At 37.5% G+C, this 22,243-nt stretch overlaps 1 protein-coding gene across 2 annotated transcripts in view; it reads right to left on the minus strand.

The window, feature by feature from the left end:
- Positions 1–12,774: 12,774 nt before the first annotated feature.
- The window catches only part of ZFY (zinc finger protein Y-linked), a 51,328-nt gene continuing 41,859 nt past the window's right edge, over positions 12,775–22,243 (minus strand). Inside the window, exons 4-8 of one of the 2 annotated variants that reach the window (XM_074392401.1) lie at positions 20,001–20,150; positions 19,595–19,735; positions 18,087–18,239; positions 17,166–17,306; positions 12,775–16,388 (exon numbers count right to left, since the gene is read on the minus strand). In XM_074392401.1, coding sequence (XP_074248502.1) covers positions 15,205–16,388; positions 17,166–17,306; positions 18,087–18,239; positions 19,595–19,735; positions 20,001–20,150 — 1,769 coding nt within the window. In that variant the 3' untranslated portion in view covers positions 12,775–15,204. The remainder of the gene's footprint in view (positions 16,389–17,165; positions 17,307–18,086; positions 18,240–19,594; positions 19,736–20,000; positions 20,151–22,243) is intronic. The other variant, XM_074392402.1, reaches the window with a different exon arrangement.

The following is a 22,243-nucleotide window of genomic DNA, read 5'->3' on the forward strand; positions in this document are numbered from 1 at the left end:
ATACAAATACTAGCTGGGTATGGTGGCTTGCTCCTGTAATCCCAGCTACTCTGGAGGCTGAGGCAGGAGAATTGCTTGCACCTGGGAGGCAGAAGTTGCAGTGATTAAAGATTGTGCCATTGTACTCCAGCCTAAGCAACAGAGTGAGACTCCATCTCAAAAACAAACAAAAAAAGGAGTAAAAAATAAAAGTCTCTCACATAAAACTTCAGGTATTCAGTATCGTAAAACCTGCTCTTCAATAATTGCTAAAAAAAAATTCCTAATATGAAAAAAAAGTACACTAGCAACATGAAACCCTAATAAGAAAATATAAAGATGCCAGTAAAGGTAAATACATGGAAAAACATAGTGATCTGGTTTGTTGTAACTTCAGTGCATTGATTCACTTTTAATTCTTGCACAGAACTTAAATAACAAAAGAAAAAGTAACTATAAATTTATGCTAATGAGTAAACGTAAATAACCAAATGAGGAAGTTACAGCAAGGAGGCATAGATTTTATGTGATTAGATTGTTATAAAGTTTAAGATATTTAATTGCAATGACAATATTGCAAAGATAATATATTCAGAATATACACAAAAGAAATGAGAGGGAATCACCACCAAACACACACACACACACACACACACACACACACACACACACACACACAAAACACCTAAACTCAAAGGAAGACACTAAGCCATAAGCAGGGCCATAAACGCTAAATAGAAAATATTTAACAAATTAGCAATAGTAAATCCCTTCTCTATTACAATTTAATTTAAATGTAAATGGATTTAAGTCTAAAAATAGCATTGGAATGTCTGGGTGCAGGGGCTCAGGCCTGCAATCTCAGCACTTTGGACGGCCAAGGCAGATGAATCGTTTGAGGTTAACATAGCAAAATCCTGTCTCTACTGAGAATATAAAAATTAGCTGGGATTGGTGGCAAGTTCCTGTAATCCCTGCCCCACAGAAGGCTGAGGCACAAGAATAACTTGAACCCAGGAGCAGGAGATTGCAGTGAGCTGAGATCATGCTTGCACTCCCGCCTGGGTGAGAGGGCAAGATTCTATCTGAAAAAAAAAGAAAGAAAGAAAAATAAAGAAAATAATGTTGGAGAATATAAATTGACTGGATATAAAAGAACAAAATAAAACAGAATCTAAATATATATGGTCTACTTAGATCTAATGACATACAGGTCTGCAGGAAAAATGATAAAAAAAAAGATAATTCAGGTAATGGCAACCTAAAAGAGCAGGAATGACTACAGTAACACACAAAATAGACTTCATATAAAAAATTATTCAAAGAGGCAAAGACTGTTATATGATAATAAAAGGGTCAATTCAACAAGAAAATATTTAACATTTTCAAAATTGAATCAGTAATATATAGCCTACCAATAAAAAAAAGCCCAGGATGAGATGGATTCAAAGTCGAATTCTAGCGGATGTATGAAAGAAGAGCTGGTACCATTCCTGCTGAAATTATCCCAAAATACTGAGGAGGATGGAATCCTCCCTGGCCCAAGCAATGAGGCCATAATCATCCTGATACCAAAGCCTGGCAGAGACACAACCAACAACAACAAAAAATGTCAGAACAATATCCCTGATGAACATCCATGCAAAAATCCTTAATAAAATACTGACAGTCTGAATCCAGCAGTAGATTAAAAAAAAAAAAAAAAAAAAGGCGAATTAATAATCACAATCAAGTAGGGTTTATCCCCTGGGATGTGAGTTTGGTTCAACATACACAAATTGAAATATGTGATTTATTACATAAATAGACCTAAAGAAAAAAACTACAAGATCATCTCAAAAGATGCAGAAAAGGCTTTCAATAAAACTGGCACAAGACAAGGAGGCTCACTCTCATTACTCTTATTCAACATAGTACTGGAAGTTCTAGCCACAGCAATCAGGCAAGAGAAATAAATAAAAGGAATTCAAATAGGAAGAGAATAAGTCAAACTATCCCTGTTTGCAGGCAACATAATCCTACATCTAGAAAAAAGAATTTCAGCAAAATCTTAAGATAACTGGTCAATGTACAGAAACTGCTAGCATTCCTGCACACCAATAGCAATCAAGCTGACATCCAAATCAGGAACATAATTCCATTCACCATTGCCATGAAAAGAATCAAATACGTAGGAATACAGCTAACCATGGAAGTGAAAAATTTCTACAGGGAGAACTACAAACCAGTGCTCAAGGAAATCAGAGATGACAAAAATGGAGGAATATTCCATGCTGAATTGATAAGGATGAATATTGTTAAAATGGCCATAATGTCCAAAGGAATTTATACATTCAATGCTATTGACATTTTTCACAGATTTGAAAAAAAAAATTAATTCATATGAAACCACAAGAGAGCCTGAATACCCAAAGCAATCCTAAGAAAAAAGACAAAGCTGAAAACATCACATTACCTGACCTCAAACTATACTACAGGGCTACAGTAATTAAAAACAGCATGGTACTTATACAAAATCAGACACATAGATCAATAAAACAAAACAGATATCCCAGAAATAAGGCCACACACCTACAACTATCTGATCTTCAACAAAGCTGGCAAAAATAAAGGATGGGAAAAGTACTCCGTATTCAGTAAATGGTTCTGTGATAATTGATTAGCCACATGCAGAAGACAGAAATCCCTCCTTTAAACCATATACAAAACTCATTCCAAGATGAATTAAAGGCTTACATATAAAATCCAAAACTATAAAAACCCTGGAAGATAGCCTAGGCAATACCATTTTGAGCATAGGAATGGGCAAAGATTTTGTGACAAAGACACCAAAAGCAATTGCAGCAAAAGCAAAAATTGACAAGTGGGATCTAATTAAACACTTTCTTCATAGAAAAAGAAACTATCAAGTTAGTAAACTAAACAGACAATCTATGGAATGGGAGAAAAATTTTGCAAACTATGTTTCTGCCAAAGGTGTAATACAGCATCTGTAAAGAACTTAAAACAAGAAAAATACTCCAAACAACCCTATTAAAAAGTAGGTGAAAAAACATGAACAGATATTTTTCAAAAGAAGACATACATGCAGCCAAGAAACATATGAGAAAAAGCTAAAAATTGCTAATCATTACAGAAATGCAAATCAAAACCACAGTGAGATACCAGTCACACCAGTCAGAATGGCTATTATTAAGAAGTCAACAGATGTTGCCAATGTTGTGGGGAAAATGACAAGCCTATCCACCATTGGTATGAGTGTAAATCAAGTCAGCCATTATGGAAAGCAGTGTGGTGATTCCTCAAGAAACCAGGAGCAGTACTACCATTTGACCCAGCAGTCTCATTTCTGGGTATATACTCTAAAGCAGGCATCCTCAAGCTTTTTACACAGGGGGCCAGTTCACTGTCCCTCAGACCATTGGCAGTCTGCCACATACTGTGTTCCTTTCACTGACCACCAATGAAAGAGGTGCCCCTTACTGAAGTGGGGTGGGGGGGCCAGATAAATGGCCTCAGGGGGCCACATGCGGCCCGCAGGCCATAGTTTGGGGACACCTGCCCTAAAGAATATAAATCATTCTATCATAAAGACACATGCATGCGTGTGTTCACTGCAGCATTTTCCACAATAGCCAACATATGTAATCGACCTAAGTGTTCATCAATAGTAGACTGAAAAAAGAAAATGTGGTACATACACACCATGGAATACTATGCAACCGTAAACAAAACAAAACAAAAAAACAAGATCATGTCCTTGGCAGGATCATGGATGGAGATGGAGGCCATCATACTTCACTAACTAATACAGGAACAGAAAACCAAGTACTGCATGTTTTCACTTACAAGTGGGAGCTAAGTGATGAGAACATATGAACACATAGAGGAGAACAATAGACACTGGGGCCTACCAGAGGATAGAGAATGGGAGAAAGGAAAGGATCAGGAAAAACAACTAATGGGTACTAGGCTTAATGCCTACATGATCAAATAATCTGGACAACAAACCCCTGTGAAATTAGTCTACCTATGTAACAAATGTGCATATGAGCTTAACATAAGTTAAAAGAAAATATCTGCACTAAATATCAGACCTCTTACCTATATGATACAAATGCTGATAGAATTAAAAAGAAATAAAGACAATAATGGAGGTATCATTAGTTAATTTTCAATACTGGATTTATAAATCAAATAGAAAATTAACGAGGAAAAAGGACTGGTAAAATGCTGTACACCAATTGGATACAACAGATATGTAGAGAACATTCCATACAACTACAGCAGAATATACATTATTCTGAATGCAAATTGAACATTCTCTAGAAGAGATCTGATGTTTGGCCACAAAACAAGTTTTAACAAATTTTAAAAGAGAAATTACACAAAGTGTGTTTTCTGAGCACAACGTGATGCACTGAAAATAAAGAGCAATGGAAAATCTGGAAAATTCACAAATGTGTGGAAACCAATCAACACACTCTTAACCAATGGAAAGCCTGGCACTATAACACTCACTTGTAGTCCCAGGTAAGTGGGAGGCTGAGTTTAAAGGAAGAGCTCTTGAGCCCTGGAGTTGGAGGCCAGCCAAGACAACAGAACAAAAGTCAATATCAATAACAAAACCACACAACCAACTAGTCAAAAGAACTTACAAAGGAGATTACCATGACACACATTAAAATGAAAGCACGACATATGAGACACACATGAAATATAATCAAAGTAGCTGCAGAGAGTTAAATTTACAGCTGTAAATACATATATCAAAAAAACAAGAAAAATCTAAAACTACCTAACAACATCACAGGTACTCCAAAATATGTATAAACTATACCACATGTACTCTAAAATATGTACAGCTATCATATGTTATTTAAATATAAGTTTAAAAATAAAAAAATCAACAAAACTGAATATACTCTTTGAAAAGATGAGTAACACTGGCAAACTTTGCTACATTAACTAAAACAGAAAAAGACTCAAATAATTGAAGTGAGAAATGAAAGAAGAGTCAATACAAATGATGCCACAGAAATGAAAAGGAATAAAGAGAATACAATGAATAAAAAGAACACCAAGGAATTGAATACATCAGAAGGACTGGGCTGGGTGTGATGGCTTACACTGTAATCCTAGCACTTTGGGAGGCCAAAGTGGGTGGATTACCTGGGGTCAGTTTGAAACCAGTCTGGTAAACAAGGTGCAATCTCATCTCTACTAAAAATACAAACAATTACCCAGATATGGTGATGCATGCCTGTAATCCTTGTTAGTTGGGAGGTTGAGGCAGAAGAATCTGTGCAGAAGAGTCTGGGAGGCAGAGATTGCAGTGAGCAGAGATAGTGCCACTGCACTCCAGCCTGGGTGACAGAGTGAGAATCTGTCTCAAAAAACAAAAACAAACAAATAAACAGAAAACAAAAAGCAGAAGAAACAAATACCTTTTTAGAAACACACAACCTATCATAAGTAAATTAAGAAGAAGGGGAAAACATGAAAATCTGAACAAACCAGTAACTAGTAAGACTGAATCAGAAATAAACAATCTGTGACCAAAGAATAGCCCACAGGGCCGGGCGCGGTGGCTCAAACCTGTAATCCCAGCACTTTGGGAGGCCGAGGCGGGTAGATCACGAGGTCAAGAGATCGAGACCATCCTGGTCAACATGGTGAAACCCCGTCTCTACTAAAAATACAAAAAATTAGCTGGGCGTGCTGGCACGTGCCTGTAATCCCAGCTGCTCAGGAGGCTGAGGCAGGAGAATTGCCTGAACCCAGGAGGCGGAGGTTGCGGTGAGCCGAGATCACGCCACTGCACTCCAGCCTGGGTAACAAGAGCGAAACTCCATCTCAAAACAAACAAACAAACAAACAAACAAAAAACAGAATAGCCCACAATGAGATGGCTTCACTGGAGAATTCTATCAAACATTTAAAAAGAATTTTATGCAGTCACAATAAAGAATAAAATTGGACAGCGGGGGGTGGGGGGGGGAGGGCGGAGAGTTGGGAAGAGAGAGCATGGGGAGAAATGCCAGATATAAGTGATGGGGAGGAAGGCAGCAAATCACATTGCCATGTGTATACCTATACAACAATCTTGCATGTTCTTCACATGTACCCCAAACCCTAAAATGCAATTTTAAAAAAAGAAGAAAAAAAAAAAAAGAATAAAATCACATCCTTAATAGCAATATGGTTGCAATTGAAGGCCATTATCTTAAGGAAACTAATGCAGAAACAGAAAACCAGATGTCACATGTTCTCACAAGTGGGAGTAAAATCTTGGGTAAATACGAGCATAAAGGTGGAAACAACACATACTGAGATCTCCAAAACAAGGTAAAGGAGTCGGGCAAGGGCTGAGAAACTTCCTATCAGGTATTATCTTCATTATGTGGCTGATAGAAGCCCAAACCACAACACTACACAAATATTCTTATAGCAAAGCTGTACACATACCACTGAATCTAACGTAAAAATGAAATTTTTTTAAAATAAGAAGGAATTAACACTAATCCTAAAGTAGGAAGCACTCTGAAATTCATATGAAGATGCCGGTAATACACTGCTATCAAAACCAGATAAAGACATACACAAGGCTAGGTATGGTGACTTATACCTACAAGCCCAGCATTTTGGGAGGTTAAGACAGGGATTTTTTGTCCAGAAACTCATGACAAGTTTGGGCAACTTAGGAAACCATGTCTCTACAAAAAAATTTGAATGTTTTTTAGGCATAGTGGTGTCCGATGGCAATCCCAGCTATTTGGAAGGCTAAAGCAAGACTGTTTGAAGTCAGGGGTTCAAGGTTACAGTCAGCTGCAACTACACCACTGCACTACACCCTGGGCAACAGAGAAAGATACTCTGCCCCCCAAAAAATTAATTGAAAAAAACAAAAAATGTAAAGACAGAAAATCACATACCAATATTACTAACGAAAATCTAAGCAAAAATTCTCAGTAAAATAGCAGCAGGTTGAATTTAACAGTACATTGAGGGATTATATAGGTCAGGTGTGGTGGCTTACGCCCATAATCCTAGCACTTTGGACAGCAGAGAATGGGAAGAGTTCCAGACCAGCCTGGCCAACATGGTTACACCTTATCTCTACTGAAAATACAAAAGTTAGCTGGGAGTGGTGGCAAGTGTCTGTAATCCCAGCAACTCAAAAGGCTGAGGCAGGAGGATCGTTTCAATCTAGGAGGAGGAAGTTGGAGTGAGCCAAGATCAAGCCATTACACTCCAGTCTGTGCAAAAAAGAAAAAATTCCATCTCACGAAGGAAAAAAAAGGGGGATTATACACCGTAACCAATAAGATTAATAAAAATAAAGGACAAAAGGTACACGATCATTTCAATTTACATGAAAAAAGCATGTGACGATATTCCATACCTTTTCATTATAAAATCACAACTTGAACAAGAAGGAAGATGCCTCAACATAGTAAGGGCAATTATTTTTATTTATTTATTTATTTTGAGAGGGAGTCTTGCTCTTTCACTCAGGCTGGAGGAAAGTGGCATGATCCCAGTGATTTTTCTGCCTCAGCCTCCCAAGTAGCTGGAATACAGGCACCTGCCACCATGCTGTATTTTTGGTAGAGATAGGGTTTCACATGTTGGCCAAGTTGGACTCAAACTTCTGACCTCAGGTGATCCACCTGCCTTGGCCTCCCAAAGTGCTGGGATTATAGGCATGAGCCACACTGACTGACCAGAAATTTTTAAAAGCCCACATCTAACATCGTAGTTGGCGGTGACAGCCTGAAAACGTTTCCTCTAAAATTAAGGAGGCAAGCATACTAGATGAAACAAGCCAGTCACAAAAGGATAAATATTGTGTACGTCTAATGAGGTAGTCAAATTCATAGAAACAAATTAAAATGATGGTTATTAGGCCAAAGGTGCAGTGGAGAAAGGAAAGTTGTTTAAAGAACACTTAGTTTCAAACTTGCAGCTAAGAAACATTCACAACAATGTAAATATTTTTTACATTGTATTCATTATTGCATATACTTTAAATGGTTAAAACAGGAAATCGTGGAGTTTTTTCCAAAATAAAATCAATCAGATTGCTAGTGTCTATGCGCAATTTTTTTATATACAGGTACTAATCGACTTATGACCTATGCAACTTACGACCATTCGACTTTACCCACAATTGCTAGCCACAACAGCTCCGCATCTGGCAGCGCAAACATTGCCCAGCTGGACGTATAACAGTGCGGACCAGCTTCTGGCAGCACTACCATCTCCACATGCGCCATTTCAACTGTTATCCCAGACTCGGTACAGCAATTTCTGTTTTGTGTCTTGGATAGTTTTCATCAAACCCCTCCGAAGATGTCTACCAAGAGGAAATTGACTTTGTCTACGCCTCAGCCTGTCAAGAAGGAAAGAAAGGCCATCGATCTCAACACGAAAATGAAGGTAATTAAGCAGAACGAAGGAGGAAAAAAAGTGAATGTGATCGCAAGTGATACGAAGTTATCACACTCGACTGTGTCGACAATTTTGAAAGATAAAGAATTCATGAAGCTGTGAAAGGTTTTACACCCATGCGATCAACAGTTGTAACAAAGCAATGAGGCGGGCCCAACCACAAAATGAAGAAATTGCTATATATTTGGATGGAAGATCAAATTCGAAAACGGACACCATTAAGTCTTTTTACTCTGCAGATGAAGGCAAGAAGTCTATTTCAGACTCTGAAGGAGCGTGCTGAACAAGATATCAGTCAAGAATTTGTAGCAAGTACTGGATTCAACAAAAGATTCCAAATGCATAGTGTCCGAGTGACTGGAGAAGCAGTGAGTGTGGATGAGGAAGGAGCACGTAAATTTGCTGATAGTCTGGATGAATTAATTGCAGATGAGGGATATCTAGCAGAACAGATTTTCTTTTTTTTTTTTTTAATTGCATTTTAGGTTTTGGGGTACATATGAAGAACATGCAAGATTGTTGCATAGGTACACACATGGCAGTGTGGATTTCTGCCTTCCGTCCCCTTGCCTGTATCTGTCATTTCTCCCCATGCTATCTCTTCCCACCTCCCCATCCCCCCGTCCCTCCCCCATTTCCCCCCAATGGACCCCAGTGTGTAGTGCTCCCCTCCCTGTGTCCATATGTTCTCATTGTTCAACACCCGCCTATTAGTCAGAATATGCGGTGTTTGATTTTCTGCTCTTGTGTCAGTTTTCTGAGAATGATGGTTTCCAGGTTCATCCATGTCCCTACAAAGGACGTGAACTCATCTTTTTTGATGGCCGCGTAATATTCCATGGTGTATATGTACCACATTTTCCCTATCCAGTCTATCATCGTTGGGCATTTGGGTTGGTTCCAAGTCTTTGCTATTGTAAACAGTGCTGCTATGAACATTCGTGTGCATGTGTCCTTATAGTAGAATGACTTATAATCGTTTGGATATATACCCACTAATGGAATTGCGGGGTCAAATGGGATTTCTATTTTTAGATCCTTGAGGAATGGCCACACTGTCTTCCACAATGGTTGAATTAATTTACATTCCCACCAGCAGTGTAAAAGTGCTCCTATTTCTCGACATCCTCTCCAGCATCTGTTGTTTCCAGATTTTTTAATGATCACCATTCTAACTGGTGTGAGATGGTATCTCAATGTGGTTTTGATTTGCTTTTCTCTAATGACCAGTGATAATGAGCATTTTTTCATATGTTTGTTGGCCTCCTGTATGTCTTCTTTTGTAAAGTGTCTAGAACAGATTTTCAATGTTGATGGACTTAAAAATGAAGAGCTAATCGAACTGGAAGAAGAAAGAGTGGCAGAAGAAGAAAGAAGAGAAGCAGAGAAAGAAGAGGAGAAGCCAGAGAGAAAGTTCACCACTAAGGGATTATCAGACGGTTCATCTTTACTGAATAAACTTCTTATACATTTCAAAGCAATGGACTCAAACATCGAACGATTTGCAAGGATTGAATGGATGGCGCATGATGTGTTTCGTCTGTATCGTGAAATTTATGAAGAAAAAAAGAAAAATACAATTCAGACAAAGCTCACCATGTTTATGAAACAACCAACTCTGGTAACCCCAACTTCTGCCTCAGATGACGACATCAACGATCCGCAGCCAAGCACGAGCAGCCAATAAAATGTTTCGTACATGCTTATATATTTTGATATGTTTGCAATTGGGAAAATGTTTCCTATGGCATTTTTTACACCTGTATTTTGTATTTTTGTATGTACCTGTATTTTGTAATTTTGTATGTCTTGCAAATACTGAACCAGTTTTACTGGTAATGCAGTGTTTTACTTAAACCTGATGAATGTAAAAATAAGAAACAAAGTGGTGTAGAGATGATACAAATGGCATAAAATGAACAAAGAAAATTATGATATATAACAATGAAAGAAAAATATGATAAAATATGACTTAAAGATTTTTATAACATCATTTCACAGTACTGTACATATAGCCTACTCAATTTATGACCAAATCATGTTACGACTGGTGTGTCAGAACCAATCATGGTCAAGTCGAGCACTAGCTGTAGTAGGTCTCTTGGTTAGCCCCAGATTTTATAAATCTAACAAGATTCCAGTAAGCTGATGCTGATCTGGCCCAGTTTCAAAAACCACTGCTCCAAAATATCATGCCGTTAAGATACTGGCCATAATGCTTTTCTTTTTTTCTTTTTTTTTTTTTTTTTTTTTTTTTGAGATGGAGTTTCGCTCTCGTTACCCAGGCTGGAGTGCAATGGTGCGATCTCGGCTCACCGCAACCTCCGCCTCCTGGGCTCAGGCAATTCTCCTGCCTCAGCCTCCTAAGTAGCTGGGATTACAGGCACGCACCACCATGCCCAGCTAACTTTTTTGTATTTTTAGTAGAGACGGGGTTTCACCTTGTTGACCAGGATGGTCTCGATCTCTCGACCTCGTGATCCACCCGCCTCGGCCTCCCAAAGTGCTGGGATTACAGGCTTGAGCCACCGCGCCCGGCCCATAATGCTTTTCTTTAAAAAAATCTTAGAATTTCTGAGAAATTAAAAAATAATAATTGACACTGCCAGAAAACCAGTCAGTAAATTATCTTAGGTGGAATCACAAGCCTGATTTAGTGTGTTTTTTGGTTTTCTAATATAACTAAGTTATTCAGATGCCATGATCTTGTCTGGCTTACGGCTCTGCCAGTGACATTCACCATATATGTATATATTTAACATTTTAGTTGTTTTAATTATTGACTGTTTGAACTACCAGATAAACACATATTCCTACAGAGTATGAAGAACAGTGGAATCTTTATCAAAGATATTTTGCAACTAAAGAGAAGTGATGGAAACACAACCTGTATGAATGTGCTAAATGTGATTTAAGATAGTGACTTTTATCATTTGAATTTTACTTCCACAGATATTTATGAGTCTGGATCTTCTTTATTGTTATTTGTTTGTTTTTGACTCCTGCTTAACTTCTAGCAAGCTCTTAATTTTTGCCATAATAACCATCCCACAGTAATTTATGTATATTAAAGATCTCCAAACTGAATACAAAGGAGTAATACATAAATGTGTAACAGAGCAGGGTTTTTTGCTGTGGAGTAAGTGCCCTTTAAAAACTGCTTATGCCTATAATTGCACCATTTTGGGAGGCTGAGGTGGGAGGACTCTTTGAACTCAGGGGTTTGAGACCACACTGAGCAACATAATGAGACCAAACCCTATCTCTATAAAAATCATTCTCTGCAAACTGACACAAGAACAGAAAATCAAACACCGAATGTTTTCACTCATAGGCAGGTGTTGAACAATAAGAACATGTAGAAATAGAGGGCAGCATCACACACCAGGGTCAATTGTGGGGAGCTAGGGGAGGGACTAGAGGAGGGAAGGTGGGAAGGGATAAAGTGGGGAGAAATGTCACGGCAAACCACCTTGCCATGAATGTACCTATGCAACAATCTTGCATGATCTGCACATATGCCCCAGAATCTAAAGAACAATAAAAAAATTTATATAAAAAAAAAATTAGCCAGGCATGATGGTACATGCCTCTGCAGTAATCCCAGCTACTGCAGAGGTAGGAGGACTGCTTGAACCCAAGAACCGAAGGCTGTGGTGAGCTGAGATAAAACCACTGCACTCCAGCCTGGGCAACAGAGTGAGACTGTTGTTAAAACAAAAACAGGCCAGGTGTGGTGGTTCACGCCTATAATCCCAGCACTTTGGAAGACCAAGGTGGGCGGATCATGAGGCCAAGAGATCAAGACCACCCTGGCCAATATGGTGAAACCCCGTCTCTACTAAAAATACAAAAATTAGCTGGGTGTGGTGGCACGTGCCTGTGGTCCCAGCTACTGGGGAGGCTGAGGCAGAAGAATCGCTTGAACCCAGGAGGTGGAGGTTGCAGTGGGCCGAGATTGCACCAATGCACTCCCACCTGGCGACAGAGCAAGACTCCGTCTCAAAAAAAAACCACAAAAACAAAACAAAACTACCAACACTTAATGGAAGGAAAATTTATCTCAGCAAGTGACATGCTAACAAAACAACCTTTCATGAAGAAAAAAATGAAAAGTTCAGTTTTAAGAACACACTAATCAAAGGACTCATCACTTACTACTACTCTGAAATACTACCTATAAATTCATAAGATTACCAATATTTACATAAAAAGCATTTTGCATTCCACTGATGTACATAATGAACTAAGTAGTGAAAGAAAAATAGTTCACTATATTTTATGTGTATTAAAACTTCATGTTTCAAAAGAAAAAGTATTGGTATTATATACAACTAAACATTTATTAACAGCAAAATATTCTCATTTTTATTTTTGCATATTATTCTCAAGTACACATTTACAATAGTATCATACTTCCTATATGAATTCTTCATAGTATTTTACACTGTGTACAGAGAAAGTAACATACAATATTTAATAGGCTGTTTTTCAACCAAACAATAATTTATGTCCTGTTACGATTTTGCACCTCTTTAAAACTTTCAAGATCCACTTTTTTAGCTTTGCTAATCAAATTAAGAATTAAAACCAGCCTGCAACTAATAACAGTAAATAACATTAAGCACAAATTCATTTCCTTCTTTATACAAATGTTGTATCATATTTACTTGACCAAATGCATAATTACCTTTAAAAGGTTTCAATACTTTGGTTAAAAACAAAACAACTGTGTATGACTCCAGACTATGTGAAAAATATGAAGTATGTAAAGTGTTGTGTTCTTTAGCTTTCCGTTTATTTTAAAAATATAAATAGCTAGCTATTTGTCTTAAAGAATGTTTTAAAAATTCTTTAACTTTCACTTAAATACTTCTTTTTATATTATTTCAGGGAGAAAACAAATTGGAATGACACTTAAGGATTTTCAAGCAAAAACTGAAGTTTTCAAGAACAGAATAATAAAGGATAGTAAAAATCAGGTAGAGACATGTATGAGGGCTAAGAAGGTCAAACAGGTTTTCAAAATCCATTACATGGTTTTAGTTAGTACTAGGTTTAAATTTAAATATGACTAGATCAAATTAACATTTCAGAGCTGTCAATCACCAAATATTTCTATTTCCTAATCCTATAAATATTTTTTGAATTGGTGGTACAGAAAAAGGTGAAAAGAAAAACCTGATAGCAAAAACTGAATGAAGCACCACCATACTAAGGCCAGAAGGTAGCTGTAACGTGAGTTAAAAAAATTCTAATCCCCTAAAATATTCCAAATATATATGTACTAACAGCCAACTTATGGAAACTAATAATGTATTTTCCATTCTCCAAACCCCTAGTAACCATTCTTTCCAATTATATGAATTCATTTTATGTTATATCCATACATACAAGTTATTCACTGCTTAAAACATGTCAATGCTCAAATAAATAATAAAAATTTTAAAGTGATAAATATTCCAAATAAGGCCGTGGATTTTCATCATGTACTTTTTTCTTCTAATCAAAATTAATTTGAGTGTTGTGTTTTTAAAACTTTACTGGATGTAAAATAAAAAAGCAGGATACACTTGCTAGTTTGGAATTAGCCATCACTTTCCCTTAGTCCTCCTTACTTTGCAAAGAGAGAGTTCCTTCACAGGATTCTCAGAAAAAAACTATGAAACCTATGTCTGAAATAGCTTTCCAAAAAAATTTATAATACGAAGCTGAAGTTGTATGAAAACATTCTTCCTGGAAACATCTTGCCTTTCATTTTTATTTATCAAAGATTATTTGAAGAGAAGATTTTCACTCTTTCTAATGTACTTATTTTCATTTTAATTCTCCACCTGAAATTTAGTACCTCTGAAAAGCAAGTTACAAAATAGTCTCATACATCCCTTGATATTTCAGGATATAAATTTTCATCCTAAGTTTAAAGTTTGTGGTTGTGTGTGTAAATATGTGATAAGCAACAAAGGTGCACATACAAGATTTAGAGTTATACACCAAGTTTCAAAAAATCCTGAGTCCACAATTTGCCTCTAAAAGACTCCAGACTTCAGTCTGCAGTTTCATGTGTTAGAACACAATGCAAGACAAAACAGTACAAATAGAAAATAAAAGATAAAAGTAAGTAAAACTTTTCAATAATACTTTCTAAAAGTTTGCTGTGCTGACAAAAGATGTAAACAATATTAACAAGAAAGTCAAGGGAAGTATATTTTGCCTGCCAAACAAAATGAGATTTAAACATAAATATTGTCCATATCCTATATTAATCAATGCCAGAAGCTGAAATGTAAAATTTCATGGTCATGTAATCTAAAAATATTAAGCAATTTACTTCTATGTTTTGATAATTAGACTTGACAGTAAAATCTCCCATTTATGCTAGCAGATGTCTCCAATGTGACAAGTGTGTGGGAAGACATGGGTCAAAATGTCACTTTTATAGTTACCAATCTGATTTTGTCTTAGAAGAGTACCATCAACATCAATAAATATGTAAATAAACAGCAAAGCTTCTAAGACTAAAAATTGAGTATATAACCTCAAATTATTTCATTAAAAGCAACTTAATTGTTGCTACTTTTCTATTAAAAAAACTGAATAGGATTCAGGACACCCTATTGAATAAAATGTAAAGAAAAGTGGACTAGAAGCAATAATTCTATTTTTACACAGCATAAATCAATGTATAGTAATGGCTGTGAACATGACTGGCTTTAAAAAATGAATTTTCTGCTTCAAGGCCAACATCTTTGCAAGTTTGCAGACATATTGTTAAGGCAGGCCAACTTCTTTATGATGTCGCATTATGTGCTGGTTCTTTTCTGAAGGTCTTCGGAAGCCTTTCTTGCAGTACTCACACCGATGAGGATAGTCTTTTGTATGAATAGAAATAACATGCCGTTTAAAGCCTGAGGCATCTGTAGTGCTATACTCACAGTACTCACACTGATACACTTTCCTGCCACTGTGTGTCTTCATATGCTTTTTAAGCTCATTCTGTTGCCTAAATCCCTTTCTACATCTCTTACATCTAAATGGAAGATCCTTTGTGTGAACTGAGAGAATATGGCGACTTAGAACAAATGGGTCTGCAATCTTAAAGTCACAATGTCTACATTGGTGCATTTTTTTGCCTTTGTGGACAGCCACGTGTTTCTTGAGTTCTGAAGGCCTGTGAAAGCCTTTGTCACACATCTCACACTTATGAGGATAGTCTTTTGTATGAACTGAAATTACATGTCGTTTCAAATCACTTGAGTTTGAACTCTTGTGGTCACAATGCAAACACTGGTGTGTTTTGCTTTCTTGGTGGACAACGGTATGTTGCTGCAATTCTTTGGTATCTGAGAAAGTCAGAAGACAAATGTCACACTTGAATGGCATGTCTTTACTATGCTTTGTTTTTATATGTGTTTTCAAGTTAGAAGAGTCTGCCGACCTATATTCACAGTATTGGCATTGGTACGGCTTCTCCCCAGTATGGATTCGCATGTGCTTTTTGAGTTCTGATGGGTGACGGAAACCTTTACCACACTCCACACAAATATGAGGAAAGTTCTTGCTGTGGACTGCCAAAAGGTGGCGATTCAATAACCCTTGTTCAGCTGTCTCGTATTCACAGAATTTACACTTGTGCATTTTGTTGGCTCCTTTTTCTTTGTGCACCATTTTGTGAGTAAACAAAGCCCCTGCATGAGAAAAATGCTTCCCACACTCATCACATTCAATGGCCTTCTCTGCCTTGCTGGTCAGTTTGTGGCTTTCCAGGTGGTTGTGTAAACTTATCTTCTTGTTGGTAGTGTAATCACAGTCAGTACAGTGGTACTTCTTCTTGGCAAGATGTTCAGGATGGTTTTTCATGTGTCTTTTCAAAAAACCTCTCGATTTAAACTTCTTCCCACAAATCATACAAGGATAAACAGTCAAAGGATGGCCATCAGGGCCAATAATTATTGCTAACAAAGGAAAATACGGAGTATGAGTGCTTAAATCAAACTTCTGGTTTCCTCATTAATTTAAAGCTTGTGTTCTGAACATAACTACGAAAATACTCCTAAGTTATTTACACTCCTTTTACTTCTTTTCAATGTTAGTAATGTACTAATTAAGAGAAACTGGTTTGATTCAGTATAAACTAATTTTACTACCTCCAGTTTAAAAAAAATCAATCAAGCAGTGACAAAGCTACATCAATTGAGAAATGTGTAGGAAATAACTCATAAAAATGAAGTCCAACATTTCGGCTTTGGTGACTCCAAGCCAAGTTTATGTTAACTAATAGTAAAGCCTAACTACACCTATAAATAAATTTTAATATGCAAAGAAGCAAAGCAACAGAGAAAAATAATCTGTTTCATAAATAACCTAAGTACTTATCCTGCCCCACTGTAAATTATGCCTGCTTCATGCTGCGATAAGTCGATCCATGTAATTTTGTTCACTTAAAATCAGCTAACATTTTAGAAATGTGTTTTCCTTTCCACTAAAATCACCAGAAAATTTTAATTCTTCTTCCTGAATGTTTGATCCCTACTAGTTTCTTTTTGTCAAAGAAAATCATTCATGAATATTAATGAATTTAAAAAAATTTTTTTCAAATTCAATACACAAAAATACATGTGGCCTAGCAGCTTAAAGTTCTGTCATTAAAACACCCCTGTGGATACGTAATACTATGGTTTCTTCTGACAGCTCTCAGAGCACACTGCACCATGGAACTCGTGAACCCTCACCTGTTTGGTACTGCCTGGCATCAGGTCTTCTCTTTTTCTTTGGTTTTTGTTTAGCCAATCTGTTGAGGCCAGCAGACTCATCTACGTGCAAGACGGCACTTGCAGTGCCATTCCGGTTTTCAATTCCATCAGAATTATTACCTAACAATGTGCATTAAAACACAAAATTACACAGCATTATAAATTCTAAAGAATTAGGAATTATTTATTAACAACAACAAGAAGTCCTGACATAAATGACAAAAATTCCCTAATTTATTTTTTATTTTTATTGATTTATTATTTTGAGATAGAGTATTGCTCTCTTACCCAGGTTGGAGTACAGTGGTACACTCTTGGCTTACTGCAGCCTCCCCATCTTGGTTTCAAGCAATTCTCCTGCCTTGGCATCCCAAATAGCTGGGATTACAGGAACGCGGCACCATGCCCAGCTCATTTTTTTGTGTTTTTAGTAGTGAGGGGGTTTCACCATGTTGGCCAGGCTAATCTTAAACTCCTGACCTTGGGTGATGCACCTGCCTCAGACTGCCAAAGTGGTGGGTTTACAGGCATGAGCCAATACACTCAGCCTGCAATTTTAAATAATGGGTTTTATGGGAATATTTATGGCAAGACCATGGTTAGTACCTAGCTTCTCTATCTAGCAGCATGTTGCTCTACTGGACTCCCTTGTTATCTCACAAAACTGTAAAGTTATGAGTCACATACAAATGAAGATTTAAAATGTCAGATTGAAAGCTCCTAACTTCTTACATAATAAAGTCATGAAAAAAGTTCATACTAAAATTAAAGGCAACCGGGAGACTATGTAATCTTTCTCTACATTTGCTTAAATCCTGAAACCCTAAGACACAGAAACCACTTTCAACAGTGAATTAATGTTCAAAAACATTCAATTCTTCTAGCTACTATGTAACTTACCATAAGCTGCTGCCCATGCAATTGGCACAAAGGTTTTCATTTCATCCTCATCAATTTGCTGTTCATGCACAGCAGCTGCTGCTGCACTAACAGCAGCATCCTCATCTCCTACAATCACTTCCATATAAACTTCATCAGCAATTTCAGCAACATCTACGCAGAAAATAAGTAAAAAATATTTGTGACTAGGTTTACAGAGATCACACAGAAAAAACGCATTAGTAGGAAAAATAGATACTAGTTGAGATAGTCATTTGTTGCTTGGCTTTCACTACAATTAGTTTATAAAGCAACTATCAAAACATACATATCTTTCCTTGAAATATGGCAACATAGTAATCTTTACAACAGTGCTGCTGCTTACTTTTTCCAAATATTAGTTGAATTTAAAAAAGAAAGAAAGAAAAAAAAAAAAACTTGGGCAAGGCATGATGGGTCATGTCTGTAATCCCAGCATTTAGGGAGGCCAAGTCTGGTGGATCACCTGAGGTCAGGAGCTTGAGACCAGCCTGGCCAACACGGTGAAATGCCATCTCTATTAAAAATACAAAAATTAGCTGCATGTGGTGCTGCACACTTGTAATCCTAGCTACTCAGGAGACTGAGGCAGTATGATCACTTAATCTGGGGAAGCAGAGGTTGCAGGGAGCTGAGATTGTGCCACTGCCGCCTAGCCTGGCAACAGAGTGACACTCCAACTAAAAAACCAAAAACAACAACAACAAAACCCAGCTTGTAGAAACAGAAAACCATCTCCCCACAAAAAAGCCATATACTGGCACATATATACCATGGAATACCATGCAGCCATAAAAATGAATGGGTTCATGTCCTTTGCAGAGACATGGATGACGCTGGAAACCATCATCTTCAGCAAACTAACAGAGAAACAGAAAACCAAACACTCTATGTTCTCACTCATAAGTGGGTGTCGAACAATGAGAACACATGAACACAGGGAGGGGAACACCACACACTGGGGCCTGTTGCGGGTGGGGAGAGAAAGAAGGGAGAACATTAAGACAAATACCTAATGGACGTGGTGCTTAAAACCTAGATGACAGGCCAAGCATAGTGGCTCATGCCTATAAATCCCAACACTTTGGGAGGCTGAGGTGGGCAGATCACAAAGTCAGGAGATGGAGACTGTACTATCGGGGTGAAAACCCATCTCTACTAAAAAATACAAAACATTACCAGGCATAGTGGCACGTGCCTGTAGTCCCAGCTACTATTCAGGAGGCTGAGGCAAGAGAATCACTTGAACCTGGGAGGTGGAGGCTGCAGTGAGTCGAGATTGTGCCACTGCACTCCAGCCTGGGAAACACAGCAAGACTTCATCTCAAAAGAAAAAACAAACGAAAAAACCCACAAAAAAAACAAAAACCTAGATGATTGGTTCACAGGTGCAGCAAACCACCATACTATATGTATTCTATGTAACAAATCTGTGCATTAAGCACATGTATCTGAGAACTTAAAGTAAAATTGAAAAAAAAGCCACATACTTAAATCTTCATCTTGTTGAGGGTCATTGACAGTCATATAAACCATCTTTTCCCTGGGAACACGAACACTGCTGTTCTGATCAAGTAGTCCAACTCCCTGATCATTCTCAGGCTCACTCTCCACAATGTCTACAGTTCCACCTATAAGAGAAGACAACAGTTCCAAAAATTATTTGAGAGTTCACTTTCACATATTTCGCTCACATACGTTTTACAATATTTTTATATTACCAAATCAGAAATATGTCTTAAAAGTTGTCTTTGGAAGATATTTGAAATTTTCCAATCTAGATAATCTAAACTAAAGCTTAAAAATCAATTAAAAAGAGTAACCTGTTTATTTTTCTGACACACTGGTTGAAACATTTGAATGAGGATGCATAAAATGCTGATGGTTTCCTCTTACCTAAGTCATCTTCTCCAGGGTCAGCTTTAAAAATGTATACCTTGATGACTTCAGGGCAAGTGCCATCCACTTTACAAGGATCCATTTCTGATTCTGCATCAATGGTCACTCCAGAGGAACCATCATGTTCTATTTTGCCAGAATCATCCACTGAAAAGACAAAAAATACATCATGAATAGTAACAGCAGACACTTTAAAACTTAACAAAACTAATGAAAGGACATATGTCATCTTTGTTTCTCATAAAGTAAAAGCATACAATATTATAAGTATTCTGTTTTATTTTTTGAAATGGGATCATTTCTTGTTCTGTCACGCAGGCTAGAGTACAGTGGTGCAATGGCAGTTCACTGCACCTTTGACCTCCAGAGTTCAAGCTATCCTGCTTCAGCCTCACTGAGTAGCTGGGATGACAGGTGTGTGCCACCGTGCCCAGCTAATTTTTAATTTTTTTGTATAGACAAGGTCTATTTTTCCCTGACTCTTTTTCCAACTCTTGGGGTCAAGCAACCCTCCAACCTCAGCCTCACAAAATGCTGAGATTACAAAGCCACTGCACCCAGTTTCTTCTTAAACATCTTAGAAACAATGTCCTACTAGTAAGTTCAGTACACACTAGTCCTAATATATTTTATGAGCACTACCTAACATTCAGTACTTCTGAATAAAATTGTAGTATCTGTTTCCAGAATCGTTAAGTTTTTAAAAATCAAAATATGGCTGTCAGAAAGGTAAATTCTGGCTGGATGTGGTAGCTCATGCCTGTAATCCCAGCACTTTGTGGGGGCCGAGGCAGGCAGATCACCTGAGGTCTGGAGTTTGAAACCAGCTTGGCCAAAATAATGAAACACCTGGCTCTATTAAAAATACAAAAAAATGAGTTGGGCATGGTGGTATGTGCCTGTTTAGCTACTCAGGAGGCTGAGGCAGACGTTGAACCCAGGAGGCAGAGGTTGCAGTGAGCCAAGATTTCACCACTATATCCAGTCTGGACGACAGAGTGAAACTCTCAATCAATTAATCAATCAATAAAAAACAAATAAAAATAGATAGTTGTAAATGCTGATATTAATCTGTTTAAATGTAACACTACACACACACACACACACACACACACACACACATATACACACACACAAGCTTATATACATGAGATCATGGAAGTAATACATGAGATCATGGAAGTAATAAGTCTGGGTCTACTACTGGCAAATAAAGTAAGACATATACTTTTTTTTTTATTTTGAGATGAAGTTTCTCTCTTATTGCCGAGGCTGGGGTGCAATGGCATGATCTTGACTCACCACAACCTCTGCCTCCCAGGTTCAACTGATTCTCCTGCCTCAGTCTCCTGAGTAGCTAGGATCACAGGCATGTGCCACAACACCTGGCTAATTCTGAATTTTTAGGACAGATGGGATTTCTCCACGTTGGTCAGGTTGGTCTCCTGACCTAAGGTGATCCACCTGCCTCTGCCTCCCAAAGTGTTAGGACTACAGGCATGCGCCACTGCACCCAGTCTAATAAGATATATACTTAAGTATCTTCTTAAATGACTTAAGGCAGCCTGTTTCATGTTTATGAATTTAAAAAAAAAAAATTTACTTACCAATAACGTGAACATATGATTTCCAACAGTATACTCAGGGAATCTATACCAAACTTTTAAGTGTTACACAGTAAGCAAATCAAGTGTGATATTATGCTTGGGACTCCAAAATTAACCGAACTAAAAAAAAAATTATTAAAAAACACTATCTGGATTGTAGTGAATACTAAAGTAACCTTGCATTACACACCACTGTGGGCATCACCTACTACCTGAAAGTGTGGCACAGACTAATTAACACACCAAGCAGTACAATTTAATTTATCACAAAAGTTGGATTTTTCAATCTTCAGTCCATTAGAGAAACAATAAGTAATGTTCTCTCTGTTCTGGGCCCTGCTGGCCTGTATGACACAGCAGGAGACCAACCACAGAGGAGAAGGACCCCAACAAGCTTTTTTATTTCCCCTTTTCCATTTTAGTTTTTTTGTTGTTTGTCACTCCTCTGCTGAATGTACTTCATTATCCTTTTAGCTGGATATTTAATTCAATTAAACAATGATTCACAACTAAAATTCAGACTCTGGGCTGCAAAATTTAAAAGGAATGAACCCAAGGCCAAGCATAGTGACTTATACCCGTAATCCCAGTGCTTTGGGAAGTGGATGTGTTTGTATTGCTTAAGGCCAGCCT

The sequence above is a fragment of the Saimiri boliviensis genome, chromosome Y, assembly GCF_048565385.1.
Source record: "Saimiri boliviensis isolate mSaiBol1 chromosome Y, mSaiBol1.pri, whole genome shotgun sequence".
In the NCBI taxonomy this organism is placed as follows: domain Eukaryota; kingdom Metazoa; phylum Chordata; class Mammalia; order Primates; family Cebidae; genus Saimiri; species Saimiri boliviensis.